Below are 19,445 nucleotides of genomic sequence, written 5' to 3'. Positions count from 1 at the left end.
CAGAATAAAAAATTAAAAAGTTAATTTTACATCTTTTTATCTTACAATTCTGACTATTTCAATTGTGAGTTGTTTGCAGAATTGTGAGTTTATCTTGCAATTTAGACTTAATCCAATAGCATTTACACTGTGTATGGCAGTCAGTAGCAATGAAACAGAACTCGCAATAGCAATTTTATATCCCACATTTCTGTGAGAAAAAAAAATGTAGGTAACCAGAAAGTTGACGGCACCCATTTTTTTTCCTACTATGGAAGTCAATGGCTGAAGCAAGTTGCCGTCAACTGTCTGGTTACCAACATTCTTATGATCTTCTTTTGTGTTCAACACAAGTAAGAAACACATACAGGTTTGGAACAACTTGAGGGTGAGTAAGTCATGACAAAATGTTAATTTTGGGTGAACTATCCCTTAAAACACTGTCTGGGAAACCAGGGGATAAACTTACAATTGCGAGTTATGTCAGAATCAAGTTTCGATAATTCTCCTTCTTGACTACCTGAAAGAAGTGTAACAAATATCAATTTAATACTTTAATAAATAATAATAATAAAAAGTCTAAAAAAAGACTTTTATTCTAAAACATCAGGTGACGTTTTTAGAGTTGACCATGAGTTGACCCGTTCTCTAAGCTCATGAATATTTATTACGTAGTATTACGTTGGCTTAGTATTTCTTCCTGATTTGCCTGATTTGAAATTAATATTTATAGATAAGTCGTACAGCCTTTTTACAGTAAATAGACTTTTATTTTAAAACATCAGAAGCCATTTTCCGGAGTTTCAGTTTGGTGTTTGTTATGGAATGGGTTCAGAGTCTTGACAGCATGTTTGTGTTTCTGTTCTAAACACTCATGCATGCGCTCTGACGATCTCCTGGATAGTTAAGTTGTTCACCCTGATTATTACTAGTACTGTATGCAATAGAATATGGATATTTTGTAGTAATATGTCAAATCATGAATGAAAAAAGTTAATTGTCATATTCTGTGGTGATGTCTACTACAGTATGGAGAAGGTGCGGAAGATTGTAGTTCATCTGTCGAAGGAAACCAAAAACGCTGCTCCGCAGTGCGCGCGATTCGTGCAGGTCAGCTGAATATTATTCCACATCACTTTACAATTCGTTAGTTAATGCATTAACTTAATTATGAGCAATACATTGTTACAGTAATTATTAACGTTAATTAATAAAAATAGAATTGTTCATTGTTAGTTCGAGCTCAAGTCAAATATTAACAAATACAACTTTTAATTTTAATCATTTATTAGTAAATGTTGAAATACACATTAACCAAGATTAATTTCATGCTTTAGAAGCATTTTTCATTGTTCATGTTAACTTATGTAGTTAACTAATGTTTACAAATGAAATATTATTCTAAAGTGTTACCAAATAGGCCTATGCATATAATTATTAATTTCAAAATATCCAATTATACATAATAATTGTTTATTAACAATCTATTTAAAACAATCCTAGTGATAGTACCACCAGACCATTTGTGGGCATCTAGAGTTGGAAAAAACATCTAAATATTTGGTAACACTTTACAATAAGATTTCAGTTGTTAACATGGAACTAAGAATGAACAATAACTCTACAGCATTTATTAATCTAAGATCATGTAAGATTATAATTTAATAATACCCTATATCAAAGCAATAGAAGTCTATAGTATGTGCTCATTTAGCTGGATAAAAATACAGTGTGTAATTTTTTTCCAGAGCATAACTGGACACTTTGTCGGGAGTGAGGATCAGGTAAATGTGAGCTGTTCTTTGGAGAATAACAGATTTGTTTTATGTGACCGGTTGTGTGATGGAGCAGTTCCTCTGAAGGTGAGATCACACTGAATTTATTTTAGGGCCTTTTCAGTTTTGTTCAATTGAATCCAGTTAATACAGGACATTTATTTGTGGATCAAACTCATTGTCTGACCCTAGAGGGCGTCGTTTTGCCCCATCAAATACCTGTCTCACTCAGAGGCAGTCTCCCTGCCCCCAGATACCCTCAGCCGTGGGGTAGACGTGGCCGTGGCTGTGTTGCTGCAGTCCGCCGATCAGAAGCTGTTGCTGACGCGTCGCGCCTCCAGCCTCCGGATCTTCCCCAATGTGTGGGTTCCGCCCGGTGAGTGTCATTCCGTACTGACCCAAATGATTCCTGAGATTACCACTCACTCAAATAAACTCAAATCACTCATGTTAATCATTTACAGATGAGTAAGGTCATTTTGGTCACTTTTATCTGGTTCTAAAGACACCATTTTAAACGGTTATTTTAAATAGTTTTATTATGTGTCGAATCTCAGATCTGACATTCCATCATGTCCGCTGACTTAAGCTACAGAAATATGGCCAGCATATGTGTGTGAGAATACTGTGGTGTTCAGGACTAATAATGGATGTAATTTGTTTGTTCAGGAGGGCATGTGGAGCTGGATGAAAAGGTACATTTTGTATTGCATAAACAATGAGCTGTCAGTCAATCAATCAATCTGTCATGCAGTAAATGTGCAGTAATAAGGCATTTTAGAGAAACGCTGTTGATATTTGAATTTGAAATAAACCCAAAATGCACAAACACGGAATGTGAGAGAGAATGTCTCTTGATTATAGATTATAGCTAACATTACAACAGCATGTGTTGGTTCTGTGAAACCTAGCAAAACCAATGTTACTCACGTACTATACGGAGCAGAAACAACGCAACCTCAGCATCCGTTTTCAGGCCTTCCCGCTCGGGTCTCTCCAGTGCTGGAAAGGTTTTCTAATACTAACGCGGGTCCTAAAGCTCATAACCTTTCTTTTCCCAGTGATATTCCTCAGACATTTTCTCTTTTGTGATGTCTCTCAACCATCTCTCTTTCTTCAAATCTCCCATAGCTCTCTCTCTCCTCCCCCATCATTGTGGTGCTCGGTTTGATACACTTTCAACAGCGTTTCTCTGAAATCGCTTACTGCACCTTTGACAAATATTGTCAAGTCATTTTAAATTGCTTCGGAGAATTAGTTTTTGTTTTATTGATTGATTGATTGATATCCAAAATCTAAGACTACTTTTTTGCATTCTTTTTAAATTTAATACAATATTTAATTTTTCATTACGAATTATATTATCAGACTGAGTGTTTAAATTGTTTGTTGACAGCAGCGCTTGAAATGCATGAACAAGTTTGTCATAACATTTGTACAAAGTCACAGGTGTGCTTGTTTAGTTCTTGATCTAGAAATAGTAAATATTTGCTCTTCATTTTATGTCATGATTTTTTATTTGTTTTAAATCCTTAAACTATGTTTATTTCTAAGATTAATACAAACGAAATTCCAGATTTTGGTCCTAAATTATTAAACCCCACCATATATATAATATAATTTATAGACCCACAAAATAATATAACATGCACATATATACAGTGTACACCCCTCACATTTTAGCAAACATTTTTGTATATCTTCTCAAGGGACAATACTATAGAAATGTAACTTGGATATATTTTAAAGTAGTCAATGTGCTGCTTATATAGCAGTATATTTACTGTCTTCTGAAAATAACTCAACATACAGCCATTATTGAATAGCTATATATAAAATAGCTGGTAGTGTACATTTTATAATTATATTTCATTCCAAGTAATTCTATGTAATGTAATGTCTTTGTATGTTAATATAATAATGTCACTGTGAATTAGAGTGATTTAATGAGTTAATGAACAACTAAAATATTATTCTAAATGAATGAATGGCTCCATGATTTATTTCTCTCTCTCTCTGTGTGTGTGTGTGTGTAATCTAGCTGTTGGATGCAGGACTCAGGGAGCTGCAGGAAGAGACCGGTCTGAAACTGAGGCCTGATGAGTTGTCCTCTCAGCTGCTCGGCCTGTGGGAGGTGTGTGTTTATAGCACAATGTTTTTGTGAGACCTGCAGCCAAAGTCCAAAGGGGCCATTGCGCAGAGACGCTGAATTTGACAGACCGAGGCCGATTGTTTGCAAACCGTAATTGCGTAACCTGCAACAGTCAGGCCTTGCACACATCTGTTGTCTATCTCAAAGTTGTAATCATTGAAATGAAGCTGTTAGCTCAAGATGTAAATCTAATCAAGCTGATCCAGAGGGTTTACTTTAATTTTCTCAAAACAAACATATGAGATGGTAAAGGAATAGTTTCATCAACGATGTTGTCGTCATGTCCTCATCTCCATGGTGCAAGTTTTTTTTTTTTTTTCATGAACTTCTTGTCTGAATATTCGAGCTGCTCTTTTCCATGCCTGGAAAGTGAATGAGGAACAGAATCAGTTCTCGGATAATCTTCATCTCCCACGTAACTCTCAAATGTTCTGGTTGCATATAATCAAACTTTTTGGCTTTTGGCAGTATAAATCACCATCCACGTTCATTGTATTGAAAAGAGAGGCTTGAACATTCTTCCTAACATCTCATTTTGTGTTTCATGGAAGATAGAAAATAGATAGACATGATGATGACTAGCCAAAAACATAATTTAAATAAGATAAATGTACACTTACTATTTAAAGTTTGGGGTTAGATTCACCAAGTTTGAACTTATGTTTACCAAGGCTGCAGTTATTTGATGTTGCAGTTATTAATTTTTTAATGGTAGTGTACTTTATTTGATTATTCTCTGTCCAGTCAGTGTATCCGCCCATGTTGTCCAGAGGACCGCCTCAGAGACATCACGTCGTGACGTACATACTTCTGAAGAGCTCTCAATCACACCTGCAGCTTCAGGTACAACTTTGGGTTATCAAGAGAAAGAAACATGTTAACAGATTACAGCTGCAGATGTGAGGTCCTTGTGCTCCATAAGGATGTGCTCTCTCCTTCTTTCTCAGGCTTGTTTGCACCCGGATCCGGCTGAGGTCAGTGCGTGTGTGTGGGTCGATGCAGGTCTGGTGAAAGTTGTGGTGTCTGCTGTAGATGGTGAGAAGGATTCTGTTCGAATGCCAGCTGACCTGCCACAGACCATCAGGTATGGAGAACTTTATTCATCTCTATTAATATGAAATGAAATCATAGTCAGGAAAATCTCATTTTTTGAAATGGAACAGTTTGTTTAACCTTTAGACAACATTATATTAATCAATAAGTACATACAAATAGTTGTTGTTTTTTATCATATTTGATACATCAGGCTTTTATGACTCATATGGTAGGATATAGAAGAATATTATGCAAGCTTGTTTCCGCCACTGAATACAAAATAAAAATATAATTGCGTTTTTTTTTTTTTTATATCTCACAATTCTGACTTTTTTTCTCGCAATTGCGAATGTACAGAATTGCGTGAAAAAATCTCGCAATTGAAAGTTATAAATTCAGATTTGCGAAATTAGGGCTAAATTTGCAACGATATAAGCTCACAATTCAGACTTTTTTCAGACAATTCTGACTTTCTGACAAATCCGAGTGTATCTCGTAAATCTTTTTTTCTCACAATTCTGACTTTTTCCGAACAATTGCGAGAAAAAAGGTCCGAATTGTGAGATGATTTTCCCAAAAATTAAGGATAATAATGGATAATCAAGCAATCAAAATTAGTTTTAGTCCAGTATGTGTTGTGTTCATCTTGAAATACAACTGTATTAAATTTATTATACATTTACTTTATAAAAATCACTAGAAGATTTAATTGAAAAAAGACACGTGTACTACGACCTAAAGGGGGACATTTTTAGAATGATACAAAAAGGCCTTTTACTTGTTAAAAAGTATAAACTCTCAATGAGGTAGACATGTAGTAGATTGTGTACATTAGGTTTTTCAGCAAAGTTTTGATCGTGTTGGTAATTTGATGCAGTAAGCTTTTTAAGTATTTATTCCATTGTTTTGAATGTTCGTTTCCTGTATGTTGTCAGTGTGACAGAGGTGTCTCCACACGCTGAGCTGAGCGAGACCTCACTGCCCATTTCTTTGTTCTGTAACCGGGCCCCGGATCACGGCGAGGACATTGAACGAGTCAGCACCGGAACCAAATTTGCATTAGAACTGTGGTTGAAAACACTGGGGCCTCATGCTGAGATGGACTGACTCTCTGCCAGCTTCTGTTTATGTTCGTTACCATTTAACCAGTGCCTTGAGGAAGACGGCACCACCTGCTGGACCGGAGCTATTTCAGCAGGGCATGTTATTCAAGCACAACATTAAAATAAAATTTTTGCCAAAAAGTTTCAAAAGCCTTAGATTTACTGTATCACTAAAATATGTGATATTTTTATTTAACCCTTGTCAGTGCACAGAAACAACTGTGTGCTCTGTTAAAGTTGGCCCATTAAAGTTGGTTTAAAAGTAATTTAAATATTTGAAGTGTGTGTGTGTGTGTGTGTGTGTGTGTGTGTGTGTGTGTGTGTGTGTGTGTGTGTGTGTGTGTGTGTGTGTGTGTGTGTGTGTGTGTGTGTGTGTGTGTGTGTGTGTGTGTGTGTGTGTGTGTGTGTGTGTGTGTGTTGAAGCTTTGAGTCTAAAATATGAGAAAAATGAAATTTCCTCACAGATTACACTTGACCACAAAGATAATCTGCAGCATTTCACTCGCTGCCCTTCCTCTATCACATTGTGTTCTTGCTGTTCAAATACTTGCTGTTCAGAAATTGACCTGAAGTTACAGAGCGTCTCGACCAACTAGTTCCGTTGAGTTTATTCCATACTAAGTTTGTCACCTGATGCACAATCATGAGCCACAGGTTTGTTGCTCTTTCTCAGGGCCAAAAATTATGTCTCACTTACAATGGGTTACACTATCGCTCTACATTGCAATTTAAACATATGTGTTGTTGCATTATGTGACTCATTTCACCTCTGATTCTTGACCTCGTCCTCCAGAAAACAAACTAGTCATCCAACGGCCATTTTCAGAAACTCTTTTTAATTTCACCAAATCACTGTTAATACATCACATCATTCAATCCATGTTTAAAAGTTACAAAGTACATTGTGCAAAGGTATATTGTAGGAAAATAAATTCTAAACAGATGGTAATGGCGTGTAAAATAATTTCCCTGTCTGCTCAGCTTCCTGCAGTGCAGTGCCGGTTGTATGACAGTTATTCTTCCAACAGAAGTTTTCCTCAGGTCTTGTTCTTCACACGTGGAGGGAGTGACAGTGTTGGGGAGTCAGAGAACCTGAATGATGGAGTCTAAGTGTGAGATTGAGCTCTGTTGGGTTTGTGAAGTGTGTCATAGGAACTGCTGCATGTGTGTTTTACTGTACCTGTGTCCATCATTTGTTCACCACGTACATTCCTGTCCGGTTTTTCGAAGGTTTTTCTCTGGCATCCTGTTATTAACAGAGTCGGTTATCATTACATGTATGCACACCATATTGGCATTTCTTAAAATAAAACAATGCTTCATTCAGCATAAGACATACAGTGTCAAAAATAACCCCCTTTATATAATTTTATGATGTTTGAATTCTTTATTTACTGTTATGTTTTTAAATATGTAATATTTTGTTTATTTTATAAAATGTTGTTGTTATTATTTCCATGTGATTTTTTTATTAAATTAGTTATTTGCATGTTCTATATTACTTTTATATTTTTGTTTGCATATTTTTTTTTACATTTTTTACAATTTATTATACTTTTAAAATTATATTTATTATTTTAAAAAAATATTAGTGCTGTCATATTAATCGCATCTGATATAAGAGTTTGTTTGTAATATAAGTATTTAATATGACATTTCTTTTAGCACACCAGGGTGACTAAGAACATGAAATTGTCTAGCTATGACTTGTTTCACAGGAGTATTAATGCACGGCGAGGAGGAAAGTTTGAGTGGCCAAAACTTCTCCAAAGAACACAGATGGAGAATTGCAGAGATTAGTTGAGTCTTGGGGGTCAGAAAGCCTAAAAATAAAAATAAAAAACCCTACATCACCACAAGTTTTTGGGAGGGTTTCAAGAAAATTCATCCGTGCTCATCCAAAAATCAGCTCCAGCATATTCAGTTGTCAGACACGACTGGAACTTCAAAAAGGGCCGGCTTCTATGGTCAGATGACATTAAAAAAGGCGTTTGGCAGCAAACCCACCAGATGTGTTTGGTCCAAACAGGGATGAAAAAGTACCCCATGCACGGTTATATATACCGCTTAATCTTTAATGTTGTGGGCCTATTTTTCTGCCAGAGGTTCTGGATACATGGTTTCATAGATTCTAGCAAATACTGACAGCTAAAAAAATCAAAACCTGACAACCTCTGATATAAATCTTATAATGGGCCGTGGTTGGATCTTCCATCAGGACAACGGTCCAAAATGAAGATTCTGCCATGGCCGTCCCTGACCTGAACCCTATAGAATTTGAGTGGGCTGAACTGAAGAGAAGCAGCGCCAACATGGATCTGGGAATCTGAAGGATCTGGAGAGATTCTGTATGGAGGAATGGTCTCTGATCTCTTGTCAGTTGTTCTCCAAACTCATCAGGCATTATAGAGGAAAACTCAGAGCTGATCTTGGCAAAAGGAGGTTCATTGCAAAAAGTATTTAATAAAAGGGTATAGCCTACCAATAATTATGGCCAACGTGTTTTGGAAAAAAGCATTTATTTCAAAATATGATTTCCCCGCCACTTTCAATGCTTTACTTCAATGAAAGGTTAGATTTTTGCGATGAACAATGCATATTTATTTTTACAGCCATCTTTGATCATATTTACCTGGGTGCCAGTAATTCTTACCACAACCACACACACACACACGATTAATTGTGTTTAATTGATTTGATTTTGACAGCACAAATTTTTTTAATTATAAATCATTATTTTGACATTTAAAATGTTTGTTTGTTTATTTATTGTTGTTGTGTATAGCCTATACCAGTAGTTAAAATACACCTTTTCCATCCTTTTCACTTAGATGAGGTCTTGCATAACCTGAGGAACAACAAATAAATGTTTGATAAAAGATAAAGAAAAGATTGGTTTCTTCTTTCTTTTCTGTTCAGATACGCCCTGTTTCTTCCATTTTGTGTTTGGGGTCCATAATAAGGAAAGTATTTTATCATTTTGTTTACATTATCCCTGTGAATAATCCCAGTGTGTTATTAATATAAATGCCAGTGCCCTAACAAACGCCTCCGTTCAGCTCGGTTCAGCGAATCACTCTGCTCTGATCAGCTGTCGACCGAAAACTGCCGCTCAGATGCTTTCAGCCCTGGAGGCCTCAATGAGGGTTAGATTCAGAGTTTAAGTCTTTCTCTCCTGGCTCCCGGTATTGTTTCGAATGTAGGCAGGGCATTGTGAGCGGTGACGCCGTGGCTACTGGACGATGGAGGAGACGCAGATGGAGGCCTCACAGTCTCTGAGCGAGAGTCGAGTTTCCCACGCTTCAGGTTTCTTAGTCAGAGCCACACAAAGAGGGGCCTGTGCAGGCGACGGGGACGCTGGAACGCCAGGTAACAGTAGCCAATTTTCCCTAGTTCTGATCCGTGATTGTGGGGTCAGTGTTTTACATGGACAGAGATGGGGATGGAGAACCCTCATCAAAACCGCTTTGTTTCCTTCCACAATAAAGATGCTGTATAGAGTTAAAAGTTGCAAAACAAGATTTGCGTTCGTATTCAGTCTTAACATTGGCTTTATGTTGTGTTGTTAGTCGTGTGAACAGGTTCAAATGGACGCTGCATGCTTTTCAAAAAGTGTTTGCATTAAATTACAGGTTTCTTGATGCTTCCTGACCTTAAAGAGCTGCATGTAAGGCTGCATTCACACAGTGTTTTCACTAATAGGTGTGACTCTCAAATTCTCCCATTCATCGAGCAGCAGGCAGGGACAGATCCATTATGTCTGTGCGAGCAGGTAACCAAAGTTAACACCCCCTTTTTAACTTGAAAGAAAGTACTGTAGTTGTAGATGACTATTGTAAAAATCAAGATGTGTATTGTGCCTTTAAGGATTTAATACTTAAAATCTCCTGCTGCTTTCATCCTCTCAAAAAATGCTGTGGTTTTGTTTTTGACTAATTCAGCAGTTGCTGTGTTATTTAATGTTTACATACTATTATAGTATTTGGTAACGCTTTAGATTACAGCCCGGAAAGTACTGCGTAATTACAATGAAATTACAGTGTAACTTTCGGTAATTACAGTGTGCCTATAAAGTACTTATGTGTAAGTATAGGGGAACAATATGTAAAGTCTTGGGAATAAAGGGGTAACAACCAGGAAAATACTGCGTAATTAAAACGAAATTACAGTGTAACTTTCGGTAATTACAGTGTACCTATAAAGTACGTACGTGTAAGTATATAGGGGAACAATGTAACGTTTTGGAATAAAGGGGTAATAACCAGGAAAAAAATATATATATTTAGGCAAATTATTTATACTGTAAGTATTTTAGAACTACGGGGTACTTATACTATAATACAATCTTACTTTTGGGAGCAATTTAGCGAGTAGGCTACATACACTGCACCTTTTTGTAATAATAGTGTATACAAATACATAAAGGCTTTTTACAAATTACAGGGTAGCCTATATATCAGTGCATTTATAAAGTAGGGTAATTTGTTTTTATTGCAAAGGTGCACTGATTAAGTTGTTTCAAGGCAAGTAAAATATTGCAACTTTTTTTTTTTAAATGCTGGGGAAATATACTCTTGTTTCATGTAGTTACAGGGTAAGTATGACATTGCGGGCCGTAAATTAAAGTGGTGCTTCTTACCCTCTTGTTTCATGTAGTTACAGGGTAAGTATGACATTGCGGGCCGTAAATTAAAGTGGTGCTTCTTACCCTCTTGTTTCTTGTAGTTACAGGGTAAGTATGACATTGCGGGCCGTAAATTAAAGTGGTGCTTCTTACCCTTTTGTTTCATGTAGTTACACGGTAAGTATGACATTGCGGGCCGTAATTTAAAGTGGTGCTTCTTACCCTCTTGTTTCATGTAGTTACAGGGTAAGTACAATAAAAACACATGTAAACACACAATCACTTGGAAAACTTTATTTGAAAAACAACTTATTTCAAAAAAGATTTACAACATATTACACTTATTATTCTTTATTCCTTTTTTTAAATCAACTTTTCATTTCAAATACTAAAGTCCTGACAGAAAGTATACGTTTTTGCATGGCTTCCTACTTCCTCCTCCTCCTCTTGCATGGCTTCCTCCTCTTGTTCCTCTTCTTCTTTTTCTATCATTCCACTGATTAGCCTAATCTTAAGAAGGAGTCTTTTGCTATTCTGTATTAAAAGAAAATACAGTACACCCAGAAATGTTCTCATAATTTACTCATCTTTTCGCTACCGACCAACTGTCACCAGCGAGTGCATGAGAGTCGGCTTGGCTTCGTGTTTGGTGAAGCTTCACGCGTTCATTACGTTCTCGCGGGAGTTAGATGTGAAACTCGCGCGAGAACTGCCGTCTCTGTTCTTCTGTATTGTTTGTTTTTCATTATTATTATGTGTTATTGTTTGTATTTTGTTGTGAGCATTAATAAAAAATAAAAAAATAAAATTGACATTCGGTTTCTCGGCGCTTACGTCACGCTTTAAGTTGTCAAGCGTGAACTCATCCCTCTCATGCACGCGCAAGTGACAGTTGGTCGGAACGGAAGCGATAGTCTACAGTTTAAAATGTTTAAATATTTGGTATTTTTCTTACAAACACTTATCGTCTCACTTCAGAAGACATTGATTCATCCATTGGGGTTGTATGGATTACTTTAGTTATTGCTGTATGTGCTGTTTGATGTCAACTTTTAGGAACACATGAGCTTGCATTATGCATTCACAGAGATTATATATTTTTCTAAAAAAATTTGTTTGTGTTAATCTGAAGAAGGAAATTCATATACATCTCGGATGACATGAGGGTAAAAGATGAGTAAATGGTGAGGACATTTCTGTACTGTATTTTCTTTTAACACACAGAATAGCAAGAGACATGGGATTCCTTCTTAAGATTTATCAGTGGAAAGAAAGAAAAAGAAGAAGAGGAACAAGAGGAGGAGGAAACCAAGCAAGAGAAACAAAGTGTTGTAAATCCGTTTTGAAATAAGTTATTTTTCAAATAAAGTTTTCCAAGTGATATCAGATTGTGTGTTTACATGTGTTTTTATTGTACTTACCCTGTAACTACATGAAACAAGAGGGTAAGAAGCACCACTTTAATTTACGGCCCGCAATGTCATACTTACCCTGTAACTACATGAAACAAGAGTATATTTCCCCACCATTAAAAAAAAAAAAAGTTGCAATATTTTACTTGCCTTGAAACAACTTAATCAGTGCACCTTTGCAATAAAAACAAATTACCCTACTTTATAAATGCACTGATATATAGGCTACCCCGTAATTTGAAAAAAGCCTTTATGTATTTGTATACACTATTATTACAAAAAGGTGCAGTGTATGTAGCCTACTCGCTAAATTGCTCCCAAAAGTAAGATTGTATTATAGTATAAGTACCCCCTAGTTCTAAAATACTTACAGTAGGCTATAAATAATTTGCCTAAATAATTTTTTTTTTTCCTGGTTGTTACCCCTTTATTCCAAAACTTTACATTGTTCCCCAATATACTTACACGTACGGACTTTATAGGTACACTGTAATTACCGAAAGTTACACTGTAATTTCGTTTTAATTACGCAGTATTTTCCTGGTTGTTACCGCTTTATTCCCAAGACTTTACATATTGTTCCCCTATACTTACACATAAGTACTTTATAGGCACACTGTAATTACCGAAAGTTACACTGTAATTTCATTGTAACTACGCAGTACTTTCCGGGCTGTAATCTAAAGCGTTACCTAGTATTTTTTCATATTTTGAAATGGCTTTTATTTTTTATAAAATAAGTATTTTTTTGTCATTTTATTAGCTTTTATATCAGTTTAATCATTTCAATACTTCAACTTTAACCTGTTTTATTTCAGCTACGTGCCAATACAACATTTTAAAACTTTTGTGAAAGTTTTTTAAATAATTTGTTCATTTAATATTTAACACTTTATTTCAATGAACAATTTGTAATCATTTTTGTTTAAGATAACAATAACAACACTGTCTTGAACAAACAATTTCGATAACCCCACATGAGTTATTGCCAGCAGAGAATAAGCATTTGTCAGAGTTTGTCAGAGTTGATTCTGTTCATAATGCACATACCATCTGAACTCGCTGGTATAAAGTCCTAAAAATGTTAGGGAGTCACTTTTGTTTCAGAATCTAGTTTCATAAACGAACTATAACAAAATGCAAGCTTAGTTGCGTCAGAATGAATTATGGATTGTATCGCACCGCTTGTTTGCCGTTGGCTGTATCAAACGTGCTTTGCGTTGAGTACATGGGGATGTCTGGGTTGAAGTACATGGGAGGACTCATCTCTTCAGGTTCATTCACGAAAACTCTTCGTTTCGGACAACAGCACCAGAGCACCACCTGAGAGGAGGAACACTTTGGTCCTTTAACAGTACAGTCACTGACACAAAACTACCACATTACCTTGACTTTTTGACATAGTATCATGGTTTTTTTATGTACATGTATACATGAACCATGGTATTATTTTGAGTATTTTACCAATAACACATTGCCCGACTAAATGAAAAGTCACTGTTTTGATTTTGGGATGTGCTTGACTCTTGCATTGTCAATACAAGATCTTGACCAAAAATTGCTGATATGCAAATAACATCACAACATTTATTTCCATACATTTTTGGTCAAGATCTTGTATTGACAATGCAAGAGTCCAGCACTCTGTAAAGTCTCGTCCAGCACATCCCAAATACTCAATTCATGTAATATCTGGACTCAGAGGTGCCAATTCATGTGTGAAAATTATTCTTCATGCTCCATCTATTCTTTCATAATTTGAGCCTGATTAATATTGACATTGTCATCCTGGAATATGATGTGTTTTTCTACATGGTTATTTAAGAAATGAAAAGCTACACACTCAGTTATGGTTAGAAGAACTGTTGCCAAACATATAACATTCTAGAAACATAATAATCACAGCAATAATGATCCAATTAGCATTTGCCTATTTAAATCCAAACAGCGACTTATTTTTTGTCTGGGCAGTGTAGATGATTAATCATTTAGTATTATGATATATATCAAAGGTTAAATTGCATATAATCTGGCATGTGCCGCCACTATAATTATGGATAGTAATAATATAGATGTTGGTCAGTTTTATTATTTATTCAGATGAATGTACAATCATTACAAGTTGCTGCCATGTTCTCCTATAAAACCAAAGGTTCATACAATATTGACCCTACTCCCTCGATCACTCACCAGAATGATGAGGATGATGAGGAGGAAGAGACTGACAGCCGCCAGCGCTAAGAGGGCGATGCCCCATCCCGGCACCAGAGCGGAGGCAGTGGTAGTTGAATAATTCACAGGCGTGGTCTTCGAGGGCTGTGCTGTTGGAAATGGAGTGGAGCTGAATGTCGGGTTCACAACAGTGTGGATGGAGGTAAAAGTGGACTTGAGGGCTGTAGTGGTGTTATTGGGGGCAGTGGTGGTGGTGCCTTTTTGGGTTGCAGTGATGGTGGTATTTGGGACTGTAGTGATGGTGTCAGTGGTGGTGGTGCTATTGGAAGGTAACGTGGTGGTACCAACAGGTGCTACTGTGGTGGTCCCAATAGGGACTTCTGTGGTAGTCCCATTGGTTACTCCATTGGTGGTGCTGTTGGGCGCTGCAGAAATACTTGCATTATTCATCAGTGAGTTGGTTGTGGTGTTTGGGTGCATTGAGGTGGCGTTAAAGGGAGTGGAGTTGATGAAGTGTGTGATATTTCCCACAACAACAGAGGTGGACATGTCAGGTGTGTGTGTGGATGGAAGGCGGCTGGTGAGGGATTCGGCGTCCGTTGTCATCTCAGGAGTGGATGTGAGGGGCGTGGCCATGAAGGGTGTGGTTGTAAAGGGTGTTCCTTTGTGCGTTATCATTGGTGGACTGATGAAGTTCTTCTCCTCTTCAAAAGGTTCTTCAGTTGATAGTTTATCTGCAGGTAGGATTGAATGTACTTTTCATTAGTTGTTGATGTATTTGTCAACACAATCTCATGACAATTCCTATCTATTTTACATTTTGGCAAATTGGTGGCTAATTTGTATGAATGTGAACAATCTCATTTGTACATTTTCATACTTTCAGCTTACAGCCTAGTAATGGTTATGTTTAGGGGTTTTCACATTGCATGGAATCATACAAAATCGCCATCTTGTAAATTAGTTAAATTTTCCTGTGAAATGGGGTTGTGTTTGTCTGTTTTAGATGGTCATTTATTTAACTTTTAATCATATAAGGATAAAAAACCCAGTCAATGTGAAAACAAATCTGAAAGCAACCATTGTTGACTGTTATTTTACTTTCAATGTAGCTGAGGTCGATCTCGAGTGCCGGCGATGGAATTTGCTTGTACGCAGGCAAAAAGATGTCTCTCACAATCTCTGGATTGACTTGGGTCGGCCCAAACAGCAGTCGAGAAGTGGCGATCACAGACCCATTACTGCAAGAGAAAGCACTCATGAGATCAGATATTCTCTGTCGCTCGGTATTAGATGTAAATCTAAGAGTAGTTGATCAAACCTGAAGATCATCTCGTCCGTCCCCAAATATATCAGGTGAGTGGTGTTAAATGGTGGAGCGTAAACATCTTCAAACTGGAAAAAGGAAAGAACAATTGTGAAACAAGTCAAAATACTTCAGAGTAAAACCAATTTGGGGGCCGTTTACACAACACCGGTTTCAACTAAAAAACTGTTTTTGCGTTTATTTACACGCCAACGTTTTAAGGGCCTGAAAACGAAAACTTTTGTAAAGGTTTTTGAAAACAAACCATCACTTTACATTTAAAATACTCTGTGTAAAATACAAAACGCGAATTTGTGAAAATGGTGACATCATGCACGTTACGTGTTCCTTTACAAAGTGACATCGCCAACTACTGGCCTGGCATTCATAATACAGAGTTTTTATCATTTTTGCAGATCCGTGTAAATGGGATACACATTTTAGTACATTGTTGTCGTGTAAACGTACCCTCAGTCGTCTCACTTGACCCTTTAAAATGCTCACTAATTTTGATTTAGTTGTGTTGATAATTACACTTTAAAAGTACCTTGAAATCACAATTTTTTGGGTGTGGGTAACATAATGATATGGTTTCTATTACATTTATGCATTTGGCAGATGATTTTATCCAAAGCGACTTACATTGCATTCAAGATATACAGTACATTTAATCAGATCAATTTATCACATTGATAATACTGTGATTCTATAAAGTATAGGCTACTTTATTAGCATATCTTATTTTATTGGTACCATTGTAATAGACGTGCCAAGGTATGTCATTCATCATAATATCTTGTAAATACTATGGTACATTAATCTGGTAAGTTAACAAAAAATGACTGTAACATGGCAGTACCGTGGTATGATGGTATTACCATGGTACTTTAATATAAACTGTGATATTAACATGGTAAATAGATTTTTTTTTCTGTAATTGTAATCATGGTATTTCCATATGAGACCATCACTGTACCATTCACTTTCATCTATGGCATACTGTATCCATTGGATGTATGTAATATATCCCAGAATACTGTAAATACCCCATGAATGCTTTACATATACAAGCATGATTAAAAAGAGACCCTCACCAGTCGTTCCACCTCTTGCTTGAGTGTTGTATACTCTGCTGATTGCTGGTCAGCCAGTGATTCATTATAAACACGGTTAGTGATTCTGAGATCCATGATAACTGAAGTTAAAGCATGTGGAGTCAAGGCATCTGTGCTTTCAGTTGGGGAATCCCACGCGGAGATATTGACAGACTTTACACCTGAATCAGATTTTGATATATTCATCACAAAAGTTTTTTGTGTGTGACTTTATCCTTTTTGCATAATATTTCAAATGTATAATTTAATTGTTATTTCAACAAAAATGAAAAAACATCATCAGTTATTCACCCTTATGACGCGAGACAAAAGAAGACATTTTGTTCAGTGAAAGTCAATGGTGTCATAACCAACAAATACAATTACTCTCATTGTATGGACAAAAAAACACATTTTTTTAAATTATCTTATTTTGTGCTCCACAATAGAAAGATCATCATACAGGCTTGGAACAACATGAAGGTGAGTAAATAATGACTGATTTTTCATTTTTGTGAAAACTATCCCTGTTACAATGATACAGAAAAGGTAATTGTTATATTTTGTGATTCACATAAAACATAGCTGCTACTTACCTATGAAAAGTGCAATCCAACCAACAGCTAAGGTGGTGGAGGCTCTTAGTATAATCTTCATCATCTTTGAAGACGAGTAATCCTTCAGCGTGTGATCTGTGCCAGCGGGTTGAGTCAACATCAACTAATGTTCTGGACTCTGGAGAAAGTGCCTCTTTATCAGAGTGAACAGTCCTTTTATTGTTTGAGCACCTGAGCAGGTACCACACACAGGTGGGTGGAGCTCCTGCTCTGCATTTTCTCTGATGCATTTTATAAAACCTCACAAATGAGATCTCAATCATTTCTCCTTGACCGCAATTAGATTAAATGTCGACTTTTTCTCATATCTCATGCTTTTCAGATGGTTGTCCTGAGAAAAAAAACCTGTGATCCCACATGATTCCAGTCGAGTTTTAGAAGAGGTCTCACCAATGTCTCAGTGTGCTCAAATTTGCCAATAAGTCTGTCAAAAGTATTTTTTTAAAAGATGTTTTTCTCTCTCCAAGAACTGATCCTATGTTATCCACATTGATTTTATACCATCTGAGAAAAAGTTTCCAGCTGACAAAAATATGCTCTAAGAAAGTGTTTCTAACATTGCCATTTAGGTTAAAACATTGTTTATAAATGTTCTCTGAATGTAGATGTATGCACAAGTGGCTGTGGAATATAAATCGGATTTACTTTGAATAGAGATATGAAATTGTGAGAGAATAAGAATAGCATTAACAGAATGGATATGAATATACATATTCACACAAGGTTTGGTCTAAATGCATTTCATGCACCTTCAATTTAATTTCTCTCCAGAAGACATTTTACCTTCAGCTTTATTGTCATAGCATCTCACCATAAATGGCAAATAGAATGTGATGACATCACATGTGACATCAGCAGTGGCATTATCAAGCAGGGTGTGTGTGTGTGTGTTGTGCATGTTTCCTCTGGCTTTAGCAGGAGACATCTCTACTTCCATGAATGGTGTATAAATAATGTTTTTGTGATAATGTTTTGAGAACATAACTAAAGACCAGATAACTCTGTACAAACGTTAACATTACTGGAAGAATGATTGTTCATAACTTTAACGTTACTGGAAGAATGATTGTTCATGACTGAGTGAACCTTGCCAGAATGTTAGCTAAAGTTCTTAGAAAGGTCCTTGTATGGGTTGCCAGATTGCATTAGTTAAATCATTATGGCATGTTTCTATCAGATGGTTGAACAAAATCATCTGCATTCACATAAATATTTTGAAACCTTTGATGTTTTTTTTTATCTCCAGGTCAGAGAAAACACCACACTGTGGTAAGAACTCTTCCCTTCGGGTCAGGGATGTTTTATTCACTTGAGGTTTGAGTGTTTGTCTGTGTCTGAAATTTGAGTTGTTAAACGGGTCATTTGGTTTTTCCTCAGGGCTTCAGTGAAGTGCTTTATGCCACCCTGATGTTTACTCATGGGAGGAAGGACGTCATCTTGCCACACACAGTCTGAAATGTTTCGTGACACTCAGTTTAGTGTCTGAATTTACACCCTTCAGTGTCTTATTTGCTATTTTAGTTTATTTTCAAGTCTTGTGTTTTTGAATATTTAAAAATCCACACAATGTGGTCTGTAAAATCTGAAGAAATGTATTCCTCAACATTTCCATTCATGGCAGTTGCCTGGCTGGTGCAGGTGCCTAATTTTATTAAGTACTATTAAAATACCTTTTATTTTATTTTTTACTTATTTTAATGTCGGACAAATTATAATAAAGTAATACACATAGTGAAAATGTGCAAGGTTCCTTTCGTCCTTTAGTTGTTCTTGGAACAATTTCAAATGTTTTCAATTTCAGAATGTCCCAATGATGCAAGCCCTTTTCCAGAGATTTTCACAATATGTTGAACTTTTCTTGTCTTTAATGAAACTTAATTATCTAAATGGGAACATAGTTACATTAAGTGGTTACATATGTGATCTTTTTTCAGGCCATAGCCTACATTGAGTAAATGTGGTCTAAAGAAAGAGAAGGGGATTAGCTACTAAAACTAACTCAGAGTTCACACAAACGTACGGGATGGGTGCTCATGGCTGGAACAGGAATGTACTGGACTCTATCAGTCCCATGGGACTCTGATGTCTTCATGTGTGCATGTGGTTTTTGCTCATGAATTCTTGGCAGATTCCTGGGATGGAGAGTTGCAACACAAGCGGCTGATTGTCCATTTGG

General features: G+C 36.4%; 3 protein-coding genes across 6 annotated transcripts; 2 read left to right on the top strand and 1 right to left on the bottom strand.

The window, feature by feature from the left end:
* Nucleotides 1-231: 231 nt before the first annotated feature.
* On the top strand, nucleotides 232-6,313 carry nudt17 (nudix (nucleoside diphosphate linked moiety X)-type motif 17). Of its 2 annotated transcripts, none has more exons than XM_079625762.1 (9): nucleotides 232-367; nucleotides 1,008-1,089; nucleotides 1,728-1,841; nucleotides 1,947-2,130; nucleotides 2,424-2,449; nucleotides 3,796-3,888; nucleotides 4,651-4,749; nucleotides 4,854-4,990; nucleotides 5,877-6,313. In XM_079625762.1, the coding sequence occupies exons 2-9, from the start codon at nucleotides 1,009-1,011 to the stop codon at nucleotides 6,046-6,048; spliced, it is 906 nt and encodes a 301-aa protein (XP_079481888.1). In that variant the 5' UTR covers nucleotides 232-367; nucleotide 1,008; the 3' UTR covers nucleotides 6,049-6,313. The 2 variants fall into 2 exon arrangements, with proteins under 2 accessions (XP_079481888.1, XP_079481887.1); XM_079625761.1 differs by lacking the exon at nucleotides 232-367 and adding an exon at nucleotides 728-884 and having other exon boundaries at nucleotides 1,009-1,089.
* Nucleotides 6,314-6,440: 127 nt separating this feature from the next.
* LOC307006224 (uncharacterized protein) lies at nucleotides 6,441-15,752 on the bottom strand (the record flags this gene model as incomplete). 2 transcript variants are annotated; one of them, XM_079626987.1, is made up of 6 exons in its annotated part: nucleotides 6,441-7,136; nucleotides 7,225-7,290; nucleotides 13,263-13,403; nucleotides 14,271-14,986; nucleotides 15,354-15,493; nucleotides 15,574-15,752. In XM_079626987.1, the coding sequence occupies 5 exons, from the start codon at nucleotides 15,582-15,584 to the stop codon at nucleotides 7,234-7,236; spliced, it is 1,065 nt and encodes a 354-aa protein (XP_079483113.1). In that variant the 3' UTR covers nucleotides 6,441-7,136; nucleotides 7,225-7,233. The 2 variants fall into 2 exon arrangements, with proteins under 2 accessions (XP_079483113.1, XP_079483112.1); XM_079626986.1 differs by lacking the exon at nucleotides 15,574-15,752 and having other exon boundaries at nucleotides 15,354-15,513.
* Nucleotides 8,902-18,280, top strand: LOC307006225 (uncharacterized protein). Of its 2 annotated transcripts, XR_013799419.1 has the most exons (7): nucleotides 8,902-9,413; nucleotides 14,274-14,454; nucleotides 14,792-14,992; nucleotides 15,365-15,608; nucleotides 17,102-17,135; nucleotides 17,238-17,461; nucleotides 17,592-18,280. XR_013799419.1 is itself a non-coding variant. In XM_079626988.1 (3 exons), the coding sequence occupies exons 1-3, from the start codon at nucleotides 9,287-9,289 to the stop codon at nucleotides 14,319-14,321; spliced, it is 315 nt and encodes a 104-aa protein (XP_079483114.1). In that variant the 5' UTR covers nucleotides 8,903-9,286; the 3' UTR covers nucleotides 14,322-14,406. The 2 variants fall into 2 exon arrangements, 1 of the variants encoding a protein (XP_079483114.1); XM_079626988.1 differs by lacking the exons at nucleotides 14,792-14,992; nucleotides 15,365-15,608; nucleotides 17,102-17,135; nucleotides 17,238-17,461; nucleotides 17,592-18,280 and adding an exon at nucleotides 9,677-9,816 and having other exon boundaries at nucleotides 8,903-9,413; nucleotides 14,274-14,406.
* Nucleotides 18,281-19,445: the final 1,165 nt, after the last annotated feature.

Source organism: Phoxinus phoxinus, assembly GCF_949152265.1.
Source record: "Phoxinus phoxinus genome assembly, chromosome: 10".
In the NCBI taxonomy this organism is placed as follows: Eukaryota; Metazoa; Chordata; class Actinopteri; order Cypriniformes; family Leuciscidae; genus Phoxinus; species Phoxinus phoxinus.
The sequence above is the reverse complement of the archived record's forward strand: the minus strand, read 5'-3'. Positions and strand labels throughout refer to the sequence as shown.

Bases quoted from the DNA above. Each gene is read 5' to 3' on its own strand.
- LOC307006225 (XM_079626988.1), top strand. From the start codon at position 9,287: ATGGAGGAGACGCAGATGGAGGCCTCACAGTCTCTGAGCGAGAGTCGA. The intron at 9,414-9,676 runs GTAACAGTAGCC...ATTAAATTACAG, and splicing joins CGGGGACGCTGGAACGCCAG to GTTTCTTGATGCTTCCTGAC. The intron at 9,817-14,273 runs GTAACCAAAGTT...ATCACTCACCAG, and splicing joins CATTATGTCTGTGCGAGCAG to AATGATGAGGATGATGAGGA.
- nudt17 (XM_079625761.1), top strand. From the start codon at position 858: ATGCGCTCTGACGATCTCCTGGATAGT. The intron at 885-1,008 runs TAAGTTGTTCAC...GTCTACTACAGT, and splicing joins CTGACGATCTCCTGGATAGT to ATGGAGAAGGTGCGGAAGAT. The intron at 1,090-1,727 runs GTCAGCTGAATA...ATTTTTTTCCAG, and splicing joins AGTGCGCGCGATTCGTGCAG to AGCATAACTGGACACTTTGT.